The sequence below is a fragment of the Anser brachyrhynchus genome, assembly GCF_964034855.1.
Source record: "Anser brachyrhynchus genome assembly, chromosome: 2".
Taxonomy (NCBI): Eukaryota; Metazoa; Chordata; class Aves; order Anseriformes; family Anatidae; genus Anser; species Anser brachyrhynchus.
Genome location: NC_137695.1, coordinates 115,630,244 through 115,650,086, shown reverse-complemented (window position 1 = coordinate 115,650,086; position 19,843 = coordinate 115,630,244). Strand labels below are relative to the sequence as shown.

Here is a 19,843-nt window from a genome sequence, read left to right as displayed (position 1 = left end):
TCCCAGCCAGTCTGGTATCCTTATTCTCTTTACTGCCAGAACTTTAAAGAATTGAAGTAATATTTAAAGGGCAAAATTTATCTGGCTGTCTGAACTTGCAATTGCAATGCATTCTGTGTCACAGTAAACTGTGAATAGTTCTTTGTCAGTGATGCTGCTTAATCAGTGAACACTGCATGTTCACCTTAACCAGAATCAAAATAATTTGTAAGATTGGGAAGGGAAGCTCAGATCACTTTTCAGAAAGAGTTGCTTTAAAAAAAGCTTTTAAAACTGTTTCAGGAAAGTTTGTCTCCAATGGGTTATCTGTACGAGGACGACAAGACTTAGAAATCCAGGGGCCTCGACTTAATAACACAAAAGAAGAAAAAACATCAATTAAGTATGGACCTGATCGACGTTTAGATCCCATTATTACAGAAGAAATGCCTTTGTTGGAGGTATGTAGCTTTTTCTACTGGTAATTTTGAGCAAATTGCCAAATCTAGAGCTATAAAGGTAGTTCAAACAATGAAGTCTTAAACTTCATTTGTGTCTGTCTTTCCAGTTAAATTTGGCACTGACAGGTCATCATTTATGTTTTGTTTTCCAAAGGAGACTTGAAGCCTCCAAATTAATGTAATTCTGAAATTGTTACGCTCCCTTTCGATTTTTTAGTTTGCAACAGCTTTTGTAGCCAAATTATAACTGTGGGTAGGGAAGAGTCAAATAGGTGTTTTTGTTTGCCATTTTTCATCTAGAATACTTCAAGTTGGTTAATAAAAGTGGTGGTTTTTCTTCCTAGGGTTATTGAAGTGGTCTGTCTGGCTAATGACAGCACTCAATAGTTTAAATGCTAGATTTTTTTTAAGCTCATTCATAACTTTGCTCAATGTTCAGTTTTTTCTCCTCCTGTTCTCTCCAATACAGGTGTTCTTTATAAACTTTCCTACAGGGCTTCTCTGTGGAGAAATCAGAAAAGCATATGTGGAATTTGTGAATGTAAGCAAGTGTCCTCTTACTGCGCTGAAGGTTGTGTCCAAGCATCCAGAATTTTTTACTTTTGGTGCAAATACTGCAGTTCTAACACCACTAAGTCCTTCAGCTTCTGAAAACTGTAGTGCTTACAAGACTGTTGTGACAGATCCTACCTCTGTGCGTACTGCACTGCTATCTTCAGCTTCTTCTGTAGACTTTGGGGTTGGCACAGGAGGTCAACCTGAGGTAATACAAGTCCCACTTCCTGACTCAGTTCTTCTTCCTGGGGCATCAGTGCAGCTGCCAATGTGGTTACGAGGACCGGATGAAGAAGGTGTTCATGAAATAAACTTTTTATTTTACTATGAAAGTGTTAAAAGACACTCAAAAATGTGGTAAGTTATCTGCCTTTTTCTCGTACTTATTAGGCTGTTAATAATAAACACCATAAGCATAAATTTAAACTCTAATGAATTTCTCTGAGTTGCAGTGAAGATATGTGGCCTATTATCTGCTGTTCTAAGCAATAACTTTACTGTATGATCCAGTTTTCATGTGAAACTATATAGCCTATACTTCTTCCATCAGAGTGCCAATATTTAATAACTTAACAAAGGGGGAGTTAATGGAACTGCTTGATACAGACTCTGTTCATAGTTTATGTCTCTGGGAGCACATCACCCTGCGGGACAGAAGAAAGAAAAAGTCATGAAGTTTTTCTGTACTTTATATTTAAAAAAGAAAAAGTCTGCTTTAAACCAAAGATTTTTTCCTAATTAAAATGTGGCTAGTGATTGTATTATGATGAAGTTACCCTTTGTAGGGGTTAAATACCAAGTTTGACTTGCATGCTGTTGTATAGCTCTTCTTTGGACCATTCCTGGGACAATGAACAGTTGTTTGATACTACAAGCTAACAAATAGTACATTCCTTTAACTTTACTATTGCTTATTCTCAAGTCCCACGTTTCCCAAGCTAAGGTGGCTCAGAGGAACTTATTTTGAGAAACCCGTTCTTCAAAGAATCTGGGGTAAATAGGCCTTTGCTCAGAAAGTGAAGGTATCAGCCTTTAGGAAGGCATTTCTGAATTTATCTGTTTACTAAAGCTTCACTATGAAGACTGTCGATTCTCCTCACCTCCTGCCCCTACAAGCTGTCTTTCACCATTCTATAAGTACTGTGCATACAACATTACCTTACAGCTGTTAGAGTTCAAAGCTAGAGCAGAAAAAGTTTTAATAGGCTTTATCTAGATTTAGTTTTCAATCTAGTAAGAAATCGGATTGTGAACTAAATAAATGTAATTATTTAATTTTCTGGGGGAGAATTTCATTATGGAGCTGTATGTGCTAGATTCATTTGTCTGGAGAAGTGCATCTCAGCCTTCGTTAAGTAGTAGTGCAGGCTAGGAGCAATGCTTCTGTAGCATCAGAGCTGAGGAGCTGCCTCCATATGGTAGACGTTCAGGATGATGGTGCCTTAAGTGCGATGGTACCTTAGGTGAGCTCTAGTCCCATGCACTTAAGCTCCAGCCACAAGCTGACATTGTTTTTTAGGCTAGTTCTGAGAGAGAGCAAGTGAGCTTGGCTTCTGAGACTTTTTCATCATGTAAACCAAAGCAAAGTAAGTTGAAGACTGTCAAGAGTAGATCAACAGCATGTTCCTGAAAATCAAACTACAAATCATGTAAATGTACCCTTTGATAACTCCCAGTTCATGGGGATTTGTTGAATGTGTTGGTGTTTCGGTAAATGTTTGTGCAGGAGCTGTGACTCACTAGTGGGCCTTTTATGGTTTACTTGCTGAAAAACTGTATTTCCAAAGCATGTGGTGATGTTAAATTGCTTAATTACATCCCTCTGTCTGTTTGCTTTCGTTATGCCACTTGTCTTATATCTGAAATATTAACAAAGTATTTTTTGTCACGGTAACATCTGACCTTTTTTTCTGGTAGCTTGAACTGGGTAGGCACTGTTCAAACAGTTTCTTATCCATTGCAGCATGGTTGTTTAGCATCCTATCAAAATGATATGTTTAAAAGAAAATTGCCTTTTTGGTCGTTGAAGGGAATAAATTGTTTAACAGCTTGATATTGATGAGAAATGTAAAAGCTAGACTTGATGAGAAGTTATGGACAGCAGTCCTGGTTCTTTAGAATGTTGTTTTTTCTTCCATTTCTAGTCATAGAGTATTAAGGCACACTGCAGTTATTTGTACTAGTCGATCTCTACATATTCGAGCTACTGTCTGCAGAAGTAATGCACTTGAAGATGATGAAGGCAGAGGGGACAACATGTTGGTGTTTGTGGATGTAGAAAATATCAATACTGTAAGTTCTTTCTTTAATGACAATACTGTTCTTAAGCTCAGCAGACACGTAAATGTCTCCAGTAGAACCAATATTTAATTAAAAGCTTTTATTCTAACATTCTGACTGGAAATATTAAGTAAGCCTTGCATACTTAGACTTTCAAATTAATGTTGGAAAGAAAGTACTAACATTAAGTTATGCCTCAAAACTAGCTATGGATGTCCGCTAGAACCACCTCAACACTAAATGTATGTGATTTTGAATCTGTCTTCAACCTCCTTTTGGAAGACTTATTCCGAATTAATGGATGTTCCTAATACTTGCAACTTTCTGAATGAGGCAACCTGTGTTCCTTCTCTCTGTGCTGCACCCCTGACCCCAGTAGAATTAGCAATAACCTGAAGGAAACTTCTGCGTCCATATTCGTTAACAAGCTCTCACATGTTTGGAAACACAATCCAAACGCAGATATGTCTGTTGTGGTCTGATGGCCTAGCAAAGCAGATGACAATATTTCAGTTTTTCTAACTGTGTTAATTTAAATTTACTTTTTCTGGTTAAAGCTGCTCCCATTTCTTTAACAAGGCCAGGTAATCGAATCCTCTGCTTACTAGAATTCCTAGACACTTAAATGGTAGTGGAATCATGGAGAATCTTGGAGCTGATTTGTCATTTCAAGTTAGGTGTGTACTTTCTTTTTTCTTCAGATACTAAGGTGAATATTGCCAGCCTTCTTTGAGGAGGAGGGAGTATACAAAGCAGTTAGTGAGTTTACAGATGACATTGTGCAAAACTTATTTTTCCACTGTCATCTCATTCTTTCCAATAAAGAAAACCATCCCAAAAGCTACTTTCCATTGCGTATATATACGTAATTTTAAGAGTTGTTGAATTTCTGGGATTTATGTTTTTGCAAGGATCCTGAAGTAGTCTTAGAAACTAAGTGCCCTTCTGGACAGTGGTCTGCATTGGAGTTTAAAAAAGTCTAGGTTTCATTATAGTCATGTTAATCTAAAATGCCACCTTGTGGGATTTTTTCCATAGGATCTTTTTCATTTTCTTATAGCTTTGCTTACTGGAATTCAAAGTTGCTGGGAGCCGGGACTGTTTTATATTACAGTGGGTCTTCAATCTGTTCTTGTCTCCTTAGTACTGTATTGCAGGTGGCGTGAATGAAGAGTTAAATGAAGATTCCAACAGTACCACTTTGTGATGAACACGTACTGTGCAATGAAGAACACTACAAGTATGACTGGTCTTATTTGACATCATTTTTGTTTCTTTCTTAGAGTGAGGCTGGTGTTAAAGAGTTTCATATAGTTCAAGTTTCAAGTAATAGCAAACACTGGAAGCTTCAAAAATCTGTTAACATCTCTGAAGACAAAGGTGTGTATCCTTAATACCAAAAGGATAGCAAGTCCAGCTTCTGCCTGATGAGAAAGTTAATATTGTAAGAAGTTGAACTTGCCTTTCAGAATAACTCAGTTGAAGATGTTTTTGTGTTCCTTTCAAGCAAAGTGCCTTTCAACTTTCATTAAATTAAAAAATGGTCTTAATTTACAGGTAAATTATTTAAGTGTTGTGGAGAAATCCATGTCTGGGTTGGCTGATAACTCGCCTTGCAAGAAAAATGTCTCATGGCATTCTTTTGTTTGTTTGTTTATATCAGTGTAACATTTGACTGATCAACAGAATATTTGACAAATGCTCTATTCAGTTATTAGAAATATACCAGAATTGCTAGTGCTGTGTATCCTGCCTTAGCTAATATACCTTCCTAATTTTTGAAAAGGCAACCCAAGAAAACAGACATCTATTATTGTATCCAACATGCTATCTTTACATGTATGCTGATGCTTTATATATTTAAAGTGAATCTAGACAAATTTTCCTCTTGCATTAGTATTGAAGGTGAACCAGTCGGATATGATTTTGTCTTCTGTTCCTTCTTTCTTTCCCTGTATCTGCTTCACATAGTGCAGCTTGTTTTCTGCTATAGAAGTAGATGGAATGGGTTAGCAGAAAGTCATCTCTACTATAATGCAGTTGTTCTGCTTGTTCAGACATGCTATTTAAGTGTTAGTGTGGTTTTATTTGTGAAGTTCAAAGGCTGACTTCTGGCTAGTATGGGATGCTATGTGATTATGTTGAAGGGGGAAAAAATCTTGTGATTTTTTTTCTTTCAGATACTAAACTTGCTAGCAGAGAGAAAGCAAAGTTGTGCTTTAAAGCAGTAAGATGCAAAAACTCAGAAGGTAGGTTCTCTTTTGATTGAGGTAACATTTTTTGAAGGGGAGTACAGTTGGGATGTTGTCTACTGCAGTTGACTTTTTGTGATGCTGAAATGATGCCTTCTCTTTTTATCCCTTAGAAAACTACACATTTGCAGATATTGTCTTTGGAAATGAGCAGGTAAGTTAACTGGTGCAACTGCATATTATGTCTTGTGCAAGTAGCCTAGTGAAATCCTTTTTTACTTATTCTATCTTTTTTTATCTCTTCACTAAGATAAGTTAAAAATTGTAACTCCAGATTATTGTAAACATTGAAAACCTCTAATGAATGTAGGTACTAGAATTTCAAAGTCACTAATTTAGGTTGCAATCAGTTCAAGGAGTCTGTTTCTCTAATTTCTTGAAAGATGGTTAAAATTACAGGCTACCACACCCTATTAATCTGTTTAAGCGTACAAATGTCTGAAGAAGAATCAGTCTAGAAAATGATCTTGGTACATAGAATGTTTTTCCAAAACCTGAGAAAACTAGACACTTTATTGGATCAGAAATCTACACTAAGATAATGAATTTGGTTAGTTGGATGTCAGTACTAGATCGCTTGTTTTATGTTGAGGGTGTGTTTTCCGTGTATGCATCTGGCTTTTTAAAGCCAAAGAAAAGCTACTCAATGCCATTTCTTTTATAGACATATAAATTGAGTTTAGGACTGAAAATCTGGATAGGCTTCACGAACTTCAGCTTCCTTGTAAGGAAATATTCTCCACTTGGGCTGTGGGAAGGGTTCCTTCCCTTCTAGACAGTTACTTCAAAAAGCAGTTATTCTCCTTGGATACAAGTATTCTGCTGATGGGGAAAAAAATAGCACCTCTGCAACAACATATTCTGGAATGTCTAACATTCTTTTAAATGGAGGAAACTAAAATCTTATTTATCATGTTTGTCCAGGCATTACTGATGTCGGTCTTAACCACCACTTCCTTAATAAGCTTTTGATGTTTGTCACTGCTTATGCTAAGCTTTTTCAAACTTGACAAACAGCACAGTACTTCTGTACCTGTAAAACAGGTGGGATCTCTAATCTTTGCTAGTTAAGTGTACATTCCGAACTGGCAATTATAGGGTAATTAACTAGAAGAATTTATTATTAACCTAATAATTAGTTAAAATACTAACCACTATTAATAAAACAGTAGTGATTTGCATGTAGATTAGTTCAGAGGAGACGCTCCAGCTCTCTCTACCACACTTGATTATATCTCAGTAGGCTGTCTGGTAATAATCAAATACCTTATTTCTAAGTTCAGTACTTGTGATTTTAGATCAGTGATCTGTAGTTCTGTTCCCGTATGTTGCTTTGGAGGCTTCACTATGTAGTGCTGATGGCTGTAAAAAGAGCAAGCATTGTAACCAAAATTAGGCATATTTGCAAAAGATTGTTTGAGAATGGAACTGAAATACTACAATGATGAGTTCTGTTAGAGAAAGTTGTACCAGTTTGCATCTTTTCCTGAGAGCGCTTTCTTTTTCTTGCAGATAATAAGTTCAGCTAGTCCTTGTGCAGACTTTCTTTTTCAAAGCTTATCCTCTGAATTAAAAAAAACACATGTGCAATCTCATACTCATGGATCTCAGAGGGCTGTGAAACAATCATTTGACGAGGCAGTCAGGTTGATACAAAGATGCAGTGAAGTGGACTTGAACGTTGTTGTACTGTGGAAGGTAAGTATATTATTTTCTACATGTCAAAACTCATAGCCAAATTTCAGAGAGCTTACAACTATAATGTCGCATCCTGAACTTTCAAGCATACTTGTACAAAACTTACAGATGTAACTTTTTAAAACCAGACTAATGAACTAAAAAAGTGGTAAGAAGCCAAGACAGTCCTAATACTTGTAATAAACCACTTAAATGGTTTTATGCTGTCCTAGATGCATCCAGTTCTTGTAAGCTCTTTTTTTAAAGAGAAAATTAACAAAAAATACATTTTATCATAGATCTGTAAGAGTGACCCCGTCTGCTTTGAAGAAGACGACCCAATTTACCAGAATGCAAACCTTAAGTAGTGGCAATTAGCAGTCTGAACCACAGTTGTTTGTGCTTGCAAAGTTTAAAGCATAAACATAAATATGTAAGTCAAGTTAGCATTTAGGTTTTGGACAAAACATCTTCCAGTTTAGGAGAGAATGTTGACTATAAAGCTTATTGGTTTTGGTCTGCTAATGTCTGTGGTCTCTGTTCTGTATTTTGTAGGCATATGTTGTGGAAGATAATAAGCAGCTTATTTTGGAAGGCCAGCATCATATTGCCCTTAACACAGTTGGGAAGGAGGCTTTTTCATTTCCTCAGAAGCAGGTAATGTACTATGAAACTTTCCTTTGCAATCGCTTCTTTCCCAAAATGCGTTTGATGCATTTTCTTGTAAATGGAAGTAAGTGGAATCATTCTGGGTGCTTTTGTAAAATCTGATGTAAGACTTACATCAGTAAGGTACAGCTATGTCGTTGTTTTTGTAAACTGTTCTGTGGTATTTCAGACTACATCTAGAAGCTTATTAATAGATTAAGTCAAAGTTAAAATGATGTAATTATTTTTAAGTGTTAACAGGATAAAAATTTCATAAATTCTACTACATACAACTTCTAAGTGAAGGCCTTTGTAAAATTTTTAAAAACAGAAAAGCAGAAACTCTGGGGAAATTAGTAAGACATTGAAAGATTTATTAGAATATATAAGCTAGTCATACATAATTTCATTTTTAAATCCTATAGCCTGTTTGGTTATACAAAGAAAATAACATCTGCAAGAAATTTGTATGTATCTCTTGGTACATGAAACAGTAACAACTATGAAAGTTATAGATAGGTTTGCATAAAAACATGTGTATGAAAGATTCAATTTTGTATGAAGGTGGCTAATGTGTAAAATAAGAACATATTTGTTTAGTTTTCTGTTGGCCAGTACAATGCTGCTCCTTCTTGTTTTGGTCTTGGTTTCTTTGTTTTTACCAGAATTGCATTACATTACATATACACCTTTTAGTGAGCCCTCTTACTCTTCTCTGGTAAGAAAACACTAAGACAAATATGACTTTCTACAGAGATTGTTATAACACAAATAACGAATTACTCAGATATCTGAAGCTATGCATTTGGCTTTGGTTCATAAGCCTGTAATTAATTTACATCACAAAGACTTTTCTGTTTAGTCCTTTTATGCTATGAAATTGAAATAGATCAGAAGGGACATTAGTTTGATCTAAAGTGGCTGCTGTTCATTCCCACTGAAGAATCAGAAAATCTAAATCCGAACTTCTGAAGAGGTTTCTCTTGCAAAAACAACAGAAGCCTCTGCATGTGTGGACTCAAGCTATGCTTACAATATTATACTGTATTGGTCTGATGATTACTTCCCATTCTAAGATTCTTTCCTGGATTTTAAGTTGTATATAGAACAGTAGATCATACTGTAAACATCTGAAGTTACAAGAGAAAATGCTGTTGAATTCTGCTCCTTGATCCTGTTGAGGTCTTGTTCTAGCAAATGGATGGGGAGAGAAGTAGGAATGAATTGCATCTGCATCCTAAAATAAACATATCACCAAACCTTAGACATGCTAGGTAGAGGGATTTTCATTTTTTGTTGACTGTATTGGAATACTAGATGTCTGCATTGAGTTTAGTTGTTTTAAGCTAAACAAAAATGATCACAACTTGTTGAGGAACGCATGCTACTGTCTTAAAGATTAGAGGCTGCATTCTCATCAATATTGTTATTACAACTACAAATAGATGCTACACTGATTATATACACTTTCTTAATGAACAAATTTTCAGAACTTCGTTTTGAACCATTCTGTACCTTTAGAAGCAGAAATCCATTTGTACTGTCATGATGTTGAAATCTAATTTGAATAGGGTGGTGGTTTTTAATAAATGCTTAACTCATCTGCCTTCATGGTAACCAAAGCTCAGGTTGAAATTGGACTTCAAGAGCCTGTAATCTTAGGATGGCAGAAGAGGGAGAGACTTTGTATGCTCACATACTTTAAATTGGCATTTTTTATCATGAGAAGACAAACTCCTCTGAGTTCGAAGGTTTGGGAAGACCTTCAAGATCAAGTCCAACCATCAGCCTGACCTACGGAGTCCCTACCATGTCCTTGGGTGTCTGTATGTCTCTTGAATACCTCCACCACTCCCCTGGGCAGCCTGTTCCAATGCTTGACCACCCTGTCCGTGAAGAAATATAAGCCTCCCCTTGTGCAACTTGAGACTGTTTCCTCACGTGCAGTCACCTGAGAAAAGAGATGGACACCCTCCTTATTACAGCCTCTCTCAAGTTAGTTGTAGAGAGGAATGAGGTCTCCTCTCAGCCTGCTGTTGTCCCCACTAAACAACCCCAGTTCCCCTGGTTGCTCCTCGTAAGCCTTGTTTTCCACTCCCTTCACCAGCTTTGGTGCTCTTCTCTGCATCCGCTGGAGCAAGTCAACACCCTTATTGTAGTGAGGGGCCCTAAACCAAACACAGTATTTGAGATGTGGTCTCATCAGTGCCCTGTGCAGGGGTCCAATTACTTCCCTAGTCCTGCTGGCCATGCTATTTTTCATGTGGGTCAGGATGCCTTTGGCCTTCTTGGCCAGCCGGGGATGCTGCTGGCTCATGTTCAGCTTGACAAGCACCCCTCAGGTCCTTTTTTTGCCAGGCAACTCCAGCCACTCTTTCCCAAGCCTGTACCAGTGCCTGGGGTTCTTATGACCCGAGTGCAGGACCCAGCACTGAGCCTTGTTGAATGTCATGACTGGAATGCATGTCGATTTAGCCTATTGAGAACCCTCTGCAAAGCCTTCCTTACATTCAAGCAGATCAACAGGCCTGCCTAACTTGATATCATCTGAAAACTTACTGAGGGTGCCTTCAATCCCCTCATCCAGATTTTTGATGAAAATGTTAAACAAAACTGGCCCTGAGACTGAGCCCTGAAGGACACTACTGATGACTGGCCACCAACCACACTGAATTCTGCGCACTGTGACTCTTCAGCCAGTTCTTCACCTAGCGAACTGTACACCTGTCCAAACCATGAGCAACCATGTTCTCCTGGAGAAACTGTAGGAAACAATGTCAAATGCTTTACTAAAATCCAGATAACAGCCACAGTCTTGTCCTTATCTGCTAAGCGTGGTATCTTGTCACAGAAGGAGATCAGGTTAATCACACAGGACCTGCCCTTTATAAACCTGTGCTGGCTGCTTCTGATCAGCTGATTGTCCTCTGTAACAAGTTAAATGATCAGAGACTTTGCAGCAGTTAAATATGTGGAGTGAATGAAGTAAAGAGTTTAAAGAATCGCCAAAATAGGACTAAAAGAGGCTATGCAGGGAAAATAATATACTTCATCTGTTAGTTAAGGCTTGCATATTCTCTTTAAAATATCTTGCTCTTTAGTTAAAGTTACACAAGCAGTGAAATGGGGTGGAGGAAATCCCAAAGTCAAACAGTACTTCTGCCATTACAATTTCAGTACATACTTTCCAGAACTGTAACAGTCAAATAGTTTCTTTCTAAGTCTGTGTTTATTTTGATTAAGTCATCAACAGGGTTGGAAACCAGACTGTTTCCGAGTGTCTTGGTCTGGCAGTATAGCATTTAGCTGTTTTCTGTGGACTAGACAGCAGAGGGAGATGGAGATGCATGCTTTTTACCATAACTTTATACAGTTAAGCTATGAAGAGCTGCTTGGTTCCGGAAAATAAATGTATTTGCAGATTCTGAACAGTGGTCAGTGAGGATGCAAGAGCCTGCTTCACTCCCTGTGTTTCTTGCTGTGTTTTTACTTGCTGCTTTTTGGGTGGCTTTTTTTTCCTCTTTACTTGAACTGCTTCTTTTTCATGGTGTTGTAACCACCGACAGAACTGTTGCTTCTGGCAATACAGCAACTCCCAACCAAGAACAATTTCACAGTAGACTTTGAGAAAACATGAATAAAACTGTACCCCCCCCCTTTGTTTTGTTCTATTAATTTATGTCAAAGTAAACTCCAAGTGATTCCCATCTTAATGGAATTCTTCAAATAATTGCATTAAGTAAATCTGGATAGCTTACTTTTTTGGGGGGAGGGGGAATTAACCTCTGTGTGCTTGCTGACCTCTGCTTTGTCAGTTATTGACTCTTAATTTTTTGCTAGCCTTTAAGAGTTTTGTTTGGATTTATTCAAACTTAAACAACCTGTCAGAGAAACAAAGGTTCAGTAAAGGCCTGCATTAGAGAAGCACTAGATCTGTATTCACTGACATGTTTCTCAAGTTCCTTAGGCAGTTGCTGATAGATTGGTAATTGTGTGTGCTGATATATAGTCATCTTAAGGTTTCTCAGCTAAAACGTTAAGTCTGACTGAAATGCAAGGGCAGGTTACTTCCATTTGGTTCATTGTGGAACAGACAACAGGATGTGATTATTCCTGTACCACAGCAGCATAACTTGGCAGAGCATTTGATTTTAAAAAAAAAAAAAAAGTACGGTTTCCATAAAATACAAGATAGTGGGGTTGAGGGAATGCTTAAAATGTTTCTGGCTAAAATTTCTTTATACCTGCATTAAAAAGAGAAATTCTCTATGAACTTTATTTGAAAGCTCAAATGCACATGCTTTACTTTATTCCCACGTGTGATCAATATATAATCATAAACGTTAAACTTTTCATTATAATCAAGGCTATGATAACTGTCTTTGAAGCTTACTGCTTTTCTGTCATTGTAGACAGGCTTTTTTTTTACACTACAGGGTTTTTATCTGCAAAATTAAGTAGATAATTAAATGTTTTCGAGCATAGGTTGCTGTACACAGTAGATATCTCGGGTGATGTGAGGAGCTACTTGAATATTCTAGAATTTTGGAATTGGAACACAGAATACTGACAGAACATTTAACAAATATTGACTCTGTTAAACCATTTTTATATGTCATACAGAAAGCTCTCTGAACAGTACAGAAAACATCTACCTATCTATCCTTTCCCTCACATGTACTTTGGGAAAAAACGTTCTTTTGTAAAAGGTAGGAAAAAACCTGCTAAATATAGCTTTTTGCTGAATCAGAAGCTCAAAGGTGCCACACCGGGGTGTGTGGCCTAGTCAAAGTAAAAACCTCACTAATAAAACCTAACTGGTACTTGTAGTTAATATATATATATTTTTGACAACAATACTGCTAGGGAGAATGTTTCTCTTCTGAAGTTTGTTTTCAGAAATTCAACTGTATTAAATGAAGGTCAAAATATGACTGCATCCAAAATACAGCTATTCTGTCACTTGAGTTATTTACCTCCATACCATAACTTAAAGTAAAAGGACAGAGTAACTTCAGATTTCTTCAAACATCCATTCTCACCTAGGGCTGTTCTTCAGTACTGTTTCTTTCTACTTTTTCTCCCATTTTTTTTCCTAATCCAGTCAATTCAAGCAGAAAGGTTCTGAAGCAAAAGCACCATGCATTCTGTATAGTGGGGTTGAAGTAGTATTGTGGGCTGGGGCATTTGCCATAATTTTGATTGACAAAGACTTGACACTGACCAAAGATGAGGAGTCTGGTAGGGACTTACCAGGTAGGGACTTACCACTTTGGAATTTCATCGTGTTCTTACACTACCAGCACCCGTACTTGTGAAACATGTTAGCACATGAGCGTGATTTAGTTTTAACTTGTTTATATGAGGTTAAGTAAGTATGAGTGCATTAATTCGAGCATATTTTTTAAATGATTCTGTTCCCATGTATGGCTCTCTCCTTTCATTGTGGAGGGGTCCCGTATTGCACAAACTTAGAGATTCCTTCCAGACAGGATTAATCTGTGTATGCCCCAGGGCTGCACAAGATGTGCTTCTGGGCTGCTATTTCAGTTCTGTGGATCAGACTGGTGCGAGCCCAAAGGAAAATCCATGAAATCCTTATGGAATGGATGCTGACTTTTTAGCAGATTAGCAGAGTTTCACTTCAGAGATGATTGCTTTTGGTAACACTACTTCTTAATGTAGGTGAGGTGTAACTTGGGAGTTAGAGTGAATATAGACAAATCACGTAGTGAAGAAAACCAGTTTAAAACTGAGATTTAAAAATGGTACTCTGGTTTTGTTTTTTTCCCTGATATCTTTAAGAGCACATTGACCCAATCACTGAGAAGATTGTCTCTGAAGTTGAAAACTTTAAGTTGTCCAATACTCCTTAAAAGAAAAAAAAAAAATAGTTGCATGTAAAGATAACATCATTTCTGCCCATCTGATGGAAAGGAAGGACTTCTTACTTTGAAAGTGCCTTCTAAAGTTAAAGGACTTATTATGGGCAGACCTATCTATTACATCTATCATATAATGCAAAAGATATATTGATCAGGGTGTAAATTTTGACTTTTCTAGCTTTAATTAGTTAATTAGTACAGTTTCAGGAGAAATCAAAAACTGCTGTGAATAGTACATGATTTCAGAAGCGTAACTAGGGATAATACACTTCTTTCTTTCAAAGAAGCAAAAAAGGTCACTCTAATGGTCCTTACTTTTTTAAAAAATACTGAATAAATAGTGAAATTGTGAAGATTATTCTAGTTGTAACAGTAAGCTTGTGTGTTTTTATAGGTGTACATTTGAAGCTGAGCTTTGTATATGACTTTGGACAGCAAAAAGGTTTCTAATAATAGAAACAGCTTTTCTAGTACCAGTCGTACAGTTTGTAACTATTGGAAGGCAACTGTGGGGGTGGTGCAGTTCTGTTGCTGCTCTCTATTGAATGTTTCCATTAAAAAAAAAAGACAAATTTAAATGCAGCTAAAGAACTTGACAGGGAAAAAAGGTTCTGCTGCAACTGTCAAATTCAGTTCTTCCAAACTCTATGATGAAATCCATTCCAATCAAGCTTATCTGTACCGCTAATGTTACATACGGTTGAGATCTTTAAATTGCGCCTAAACTATTATTTAAAGGGAGTATCCTGAATGTCATTGTGGCCGTCTTGTATGGGACATATGGTGCTTGCTGTGTACTGTGGCCCACAGAGGTTTTGCAAAGAACTATAATGGGTCAACAAGCTGACTTTAGGTCTCAGAACTATCAAAAGGCAAAAAACAAATGAAAACTCCAGTTAGGCTGATGTTCTAGGATTTGAGCAACAAAATACCACTCATTTAATTTTTAGTTTTGTTTTACTTTAAGTGTGACTTGAGGCTATTATCTGTTTGGTGCATATTCTTGAATGGGAGGGTACAGGTGCCCAAGTGAGTATGGGCATCTTTTTTTTAGTAGTTTTGATTCAATTTCTGAAGCTCCAGAGTAGGGAGGGAGTTTAATGCATCTTTAAACTTAGCATTTCTTATTAGATATCTGTAGGTAGCTCCATGATCTGCATGCAGATCTTCTTGGTTACCATTTGGAAGTGTTGTAATTCCCTCCTGAAGCATTAGGTAAGAGAATCATGTGCTAAATGTTATACAGCCTTTGTTCTAGATAAATTGAAGAAAAAACAAAAAACAAAAACAAAAAAAACTTTGAGCAGCTGAACTTGAAGAAATGGAGAAATGGATATCTTTAGTTGAATCTGACACCTAGAGGGTGACTGGAATTAAAATTTAGCCCTGCGATGGTGTAGTATTAGAAACAGAGATTTGAAATATTACTAGTATACTGCACTTTCACCAGTAAATGTTCCTGCTGCATTTCATGATGTTTTTGTCTATTTGTAGAGATAAATCTTCGTATTTGTCTTTTGTAGGGTTTTAAAAAAATACTCGGGAGTTCTGATTGGGAGGACTTGGAACAGGTAATTAACTCTAGGGCAAACTACAGTATGTAGGATATTGGTGTATGATCAAAGAGGTTGTTATAATTTGAGATAAATTCAAATGAAAAACTATAATTTGAACTCTTGAAGGCTGGTGTTTTTCATGCTCTGAAGTTCCATCAAATTAGGTACATATAAGGTTAGGGTGGAACTAACAAATTCATTCAGGGCTTAAAGTAATTTGGGGGGAGAGATACTACACAGTAACAATGAAATATATCTTAAGAAAGCTATTCTTCCTTTCAAGAAGAAAGAAAAACAAACAAACAAAAACCACATTTGGCTTGTCTGGTATATCAGCAGAGAGATGTTTACAGATTGCAGAATGCTTGCAGATTTCACTGGGCCCCCTGTGTTTGAGTCAGGTTTTGTTCCTATAGTATATCTGTTCAACTTAAAAAGTACAACCCCCCATCCTAAATGATAAGTATTACTTTGTGCAGTGTACTGTCTTATTCGTGTGTTTAAATCTTCCTTCACTTGAAGTAGTCACATTTATTGCTGCAAATTCTATTTTTTTCTAAAGGTGGACTTTTTGTAGAATAGATTCATAAGGCAATAAAGAAGGTAGCCCCTTCCTCAATAAATCCTGCTTGCAAAACAGATTAAATGTTGAACAGAGTTCAACAGAATAGTACTGTAATGCTAGACCAAATGTAGCCCAATTGCCTCATTTGGTGTTGCATCTTTGTCATCTGATTTCTTCTGCTTCAGAAATTGGTTCTGCTTATAAGGTTAGGATGAATCCCACGTAATGTCAGTGCTTTACTTGGGCTTTCAGCTGGGGACAAGGAAAGGCAACTTCAATGTCTACAAGAGCTTGCTATACAATTCTTGACATACTCTGCCTTTTTAAATCCTTCTGTCGTTGTTAGCCTGTTTCCATGAATTTGTTTTCTTTACTTTGGATCTGTTCTGGGAAACTTGGTTATTGGCTTTTCTGTTGTGAACTTCCCAGGGTAGGTGATGGGTATTTTCTAGTTACAGCTTCTTAATTAGGGAACTAAATGTTGTCCCTTTTTCTTAAAAAGAAAACAAAACCAAAACGCAACAAATTACCACAACGCTAACCTGCTTTTGTGAAGCTTGCACAGGTAGTGTTTTCACAATCAACTGTGAAATCTCTCTTAAAAGAAGGTAACTGATAGCCATATCATTTCCTTACTTAGCATGCTTAAATACAAAAATTGGAATAATTAAGCTGTAGACATGTCCCTGGAATTAGAGCTCATAATAAAAACTTGTAACTTCTGTGACTGGATTTATTGTGTTACACGGTGCTGCGTGCCAATGTTTTAAATGTCATTCTGAATTTGTTTCAGGAGTTACCAGAAATGGCTCTCTTAAAGTTTTTTCGACCAGAAAGTACACCAGGACCCGCAAGACCAACACCAGAGCAGCTTTCCAATCTTATCAAGACGAGTCTTCATTACCCAGAATCTTTCAGTCACCCTTTTCATCAAAAAAGGTTAGTGGAATATTTTCTTTGGAACCTTTTGAAATATTGTTAATTTGACATAAATCCTGTTGAGAGATGCAATGTAGATTATAGTACAGAAGACAAAACAGCATGAAATCTTGCCGAATTCCTAAACTTGCTGCTTAGGTAATACATAGGTAAAATGGAAGTTCAATGTAGAAAAGCAGGCTGTAATATCACAGTTTGCAGTTTTAATGTTAATTGGGAATGTTACCAAACTTACTGAAAACAAAATAAATACCCTGGTGCCTTTGTGTGCATTTTGGTGGGTGTCAAAGGAAGAAGCAGCATAACTACTCTGAGGAGCTAGGTAGACAGTAAACAGTACTCTTAAATTAAAGAACTGCTATGTCTACAGTATATGACTTGTCAAGATCAGCCATGGTTCTGACTTACATCAAAAATAAAGATGATAATGGTTTAGATTGCTTGGGCTTCTCTCCTGGAAGAATCTCAAAATTAACCTGTCAAAAAGCAGACTACTAGGGTGAATTAGTTGGAGCCTGCAAAAATGTTTGACTCTTCCAAAATGAAAGTGATCTGAACAACTGCCCCCAAATTAATTTGTAGACACGAAATAAATTGTACATGTAACATTAAAATAGCTATTTGGGTCTGGGTTTTTTTCCCCGAGAGCTTTACTGTGTTATACTTGCATTTACTTTAAGGTAATGTAATTTGCCAACAGAGAAGGATTCCTTTCCGTACAAAATCTAACACTTTATAAGGTGTCATATTTTAACGACAATTATAAAGTGTGCATGTTTCCAGAAACAAGTTCATATCTTCATTATAGTTTCTAGTAGTTCTTTTCTTGTTTGTCTAACTTAGAATATTTAAACTGTTAAGCAATGGCAAGGAGTTCCAGTGACACAAATCACTTCTTGTGTGAATAGAGCTATTTCAGTGGCTATTTCTAGTGAACTAAGGTGGAGGTTTATGCTTCTGCTAATTTTCCTCAGCTGAACAAAGGAAGGCAGTAACTTCAGCATTGGCTTAATTGGCTCAGTAGTTTTTTACATGGACTAGAGTTACTGACACTAAGCGATTGTATTATGTACACTGTCTCACACTGTTGTATAATAGATGACTACATGTTAATTTTGCATGACCTGAAATTTCTTCTGATTACTTAAGTCTTACTCTGGATAGTCTTTAATTATACTTTTTTCATTGCTGTGGAACTATTTCTCTTTGCAGCCTCTGTCTGGTACCTGTTACTCTCCTACTTTCCAATTGTTCCCAGGCTGTTGTAGATGTGATGATTGATTTGCGGCATAAAACAACAAGGTAATGCATGTATGTTAATCAAAACATATCCTGAGACTGCTTCCTAGTTTTAGGAAGTTTTGCAGTTTAACTGCACAGAATATCTAGAATAAGATCTTTATAATAGTGGCTTCAATGAAAGAATGCAAGGTGATCAAGGCCTCATACAGTCAAATGGGAGTCTTCGGTCACTTCTCAATTTTTGTTTTGCTTCTGGCTATATCTAAGAGAAGACCTTGAACTCCAGTTAAACAGTTAAACTTTGCAGACCTTTTCTGAAAAAAAGTGGAAACATTTTTGAACTTGCAGAATATCAGCTTTAGCAAACTTCTATTACTGAACATGTGTTGCTTTTTTTCATTTTTAAAGTATCAAGTAATTTGTAGAAAACAACTTTTGAAGTATAAACTTGAATACTTCCTGCTGTAACGTGATTTAGTATAAACGGTCATAAAAATACCTAAGGTTCTAAGATTTTCCCCTAGTATTTTACCAGCTTATTCTTGTGACCGGCTTTTGACCTAGAATTGGAGTACTGTGAAAATACTACCACTGGGAAAACATTTTATGAATTGTTTCTAAAAGTTTTACAGGTATTTCTGTGGGATAGATGGAATTCAGTATCATGAGGTACTGCTAATTTTCATTTCTGTTAAAACAAGGCAGTTTAACTCATGTAAAATTCATGTGAACCCTAATCCTAGATACAATGCAACCTGATTTACCACAAAATAAACTTGTGGGATTCCTGGTTTGAATGATCTGGGGGGACGGGAGGGGAGGGAGATGACATGACAGATTGAGAGACATCAAGGACTTCTTTATGGGGAATGCTTGCATGTTGCCAACAGGCTGTCTAGGTGGTAAACAAGAAATTAAAGACCCAGAGCCTAATACACAACTATTTCTGTTGACATGACATGGTCTGTCTCTGGTTCATGGGACAGACCTTAAGAATGCCTTATGCAGTAATTTTTAAATCTTGACAATCTGTATCTAGTCTGTTTTGTCATGGTTCTATAAAAGCTGGGAGTACACTGGAATTTATAGTTGCAAATAAATGTATAAAGTTTGTGTGGTGTACAATATATTAAGAACGTAATATATTAAGAATATATCCAGAATATATTAAAAATATATTCAAGTCTTTTAAAGTCTGTACTGATCAAGTGTGTACTGAACTCAAGCCTGTACTGATCCATCTGAGCCAAAGGAAGAGTAGTTATAAAAGTTTGTGAGAGTCGCAGAATAGTAAAAAGTACTTGGTAAGAAGTAAAGAGGACTCGGTTAAATGGACCTCATAAGTGGACAATGAGTATCTTTACAGATCCCTAAGGTGACCTTAGGTTCCCTGCCTCATGGTATGCATGCTGGGAAAGAGGACATAAACATGCTACGTTGTTGAAACTATGTTTAGCATCTTGGTTAAATGTTAAGCACACTTCTGTCTATATCTTTGATTGCTGTTATCTTTCAAAATCTAGGTTTGTCTTGCTAGGAAAATTGTAATATCTTAATGATAAGGTGGGGGGGATGAAACAACAAAGCACAATGTATTTGGGGAAGGCAGTGATTTAATTATTATAGGCAAGCAATGAAAAAGACCCAGCAACTTCTAAGATTCCAAAGAAGACTGACAGTTGGCACTCTAGCATCTGAAGACTGCCAGAGTAGGAACTTAGTTTTCCAATTCCCGGCTTTTGGTTAGTTTTCAGAAAGCATATTCAGAACAAGCATATTTGTAAGGGGCTGATTATGAACACAC

At 36.8% G+C, this 19,843-nt stretch overlaps 1 protein-coding gene across 5 annotated transcripts in view; it reads left to right on the top strand.

Moving 5' to 3' along the window:
- TRAPPC8 (trafficking protein particle complex subunit 8) overlaps positions 1-19,843 on the top strand; it is a 50,222-nt gene that overhangs the window by 29,237 nt on the left and 1,142 nt on the right. For 2 of the 5 annotated variants that reach the window (XM_080581142.1, XM_080581140.1), the window contains 11 exons: positions 283-440; positions 910-1,352; positions 3,140-3,287; positions 4,559-4,655; positions 5,456-5,524; positions 5,641-5,681; positions 7,040-7,225; positions 7,760-7,861; positions 15,261-15,308; positions 16,652-16,797; positions 18,010-18,099. In XM_080581142.1, the coding sequence (XP_080437268.1) occupies positions 283-440; positions 910-1,352; positions 3,140-3,287; positions 4,559-4,655; positions 5,456-5,524; positions 5,641-5,681; positions 7,040-7,225; positions 7,760-7,861; positions 15,261-15,308; positions 16,652-16,797; positions 18,010-18,099 (1,528 nt within the window). Of the gene's footprint in view, positions 1-282; positions 441-909; positions 1,353-3,139; positions 3,288-4,419; positions 4,511-4,558; positions 4,656-5,455; positions 5,525-5,640; positions 5,682-7,039; positions 7,226-7,759; positions 7,862-15,260; positions 15,309-16,651; positions 16,798-18,009; positions 18,100-19,843 lie in introns of those variants that run through there. The other 3 variants (XM_080581143.1, XM_080581141.1, XM_080581144.1) reach the window with 2 other exon arrangements.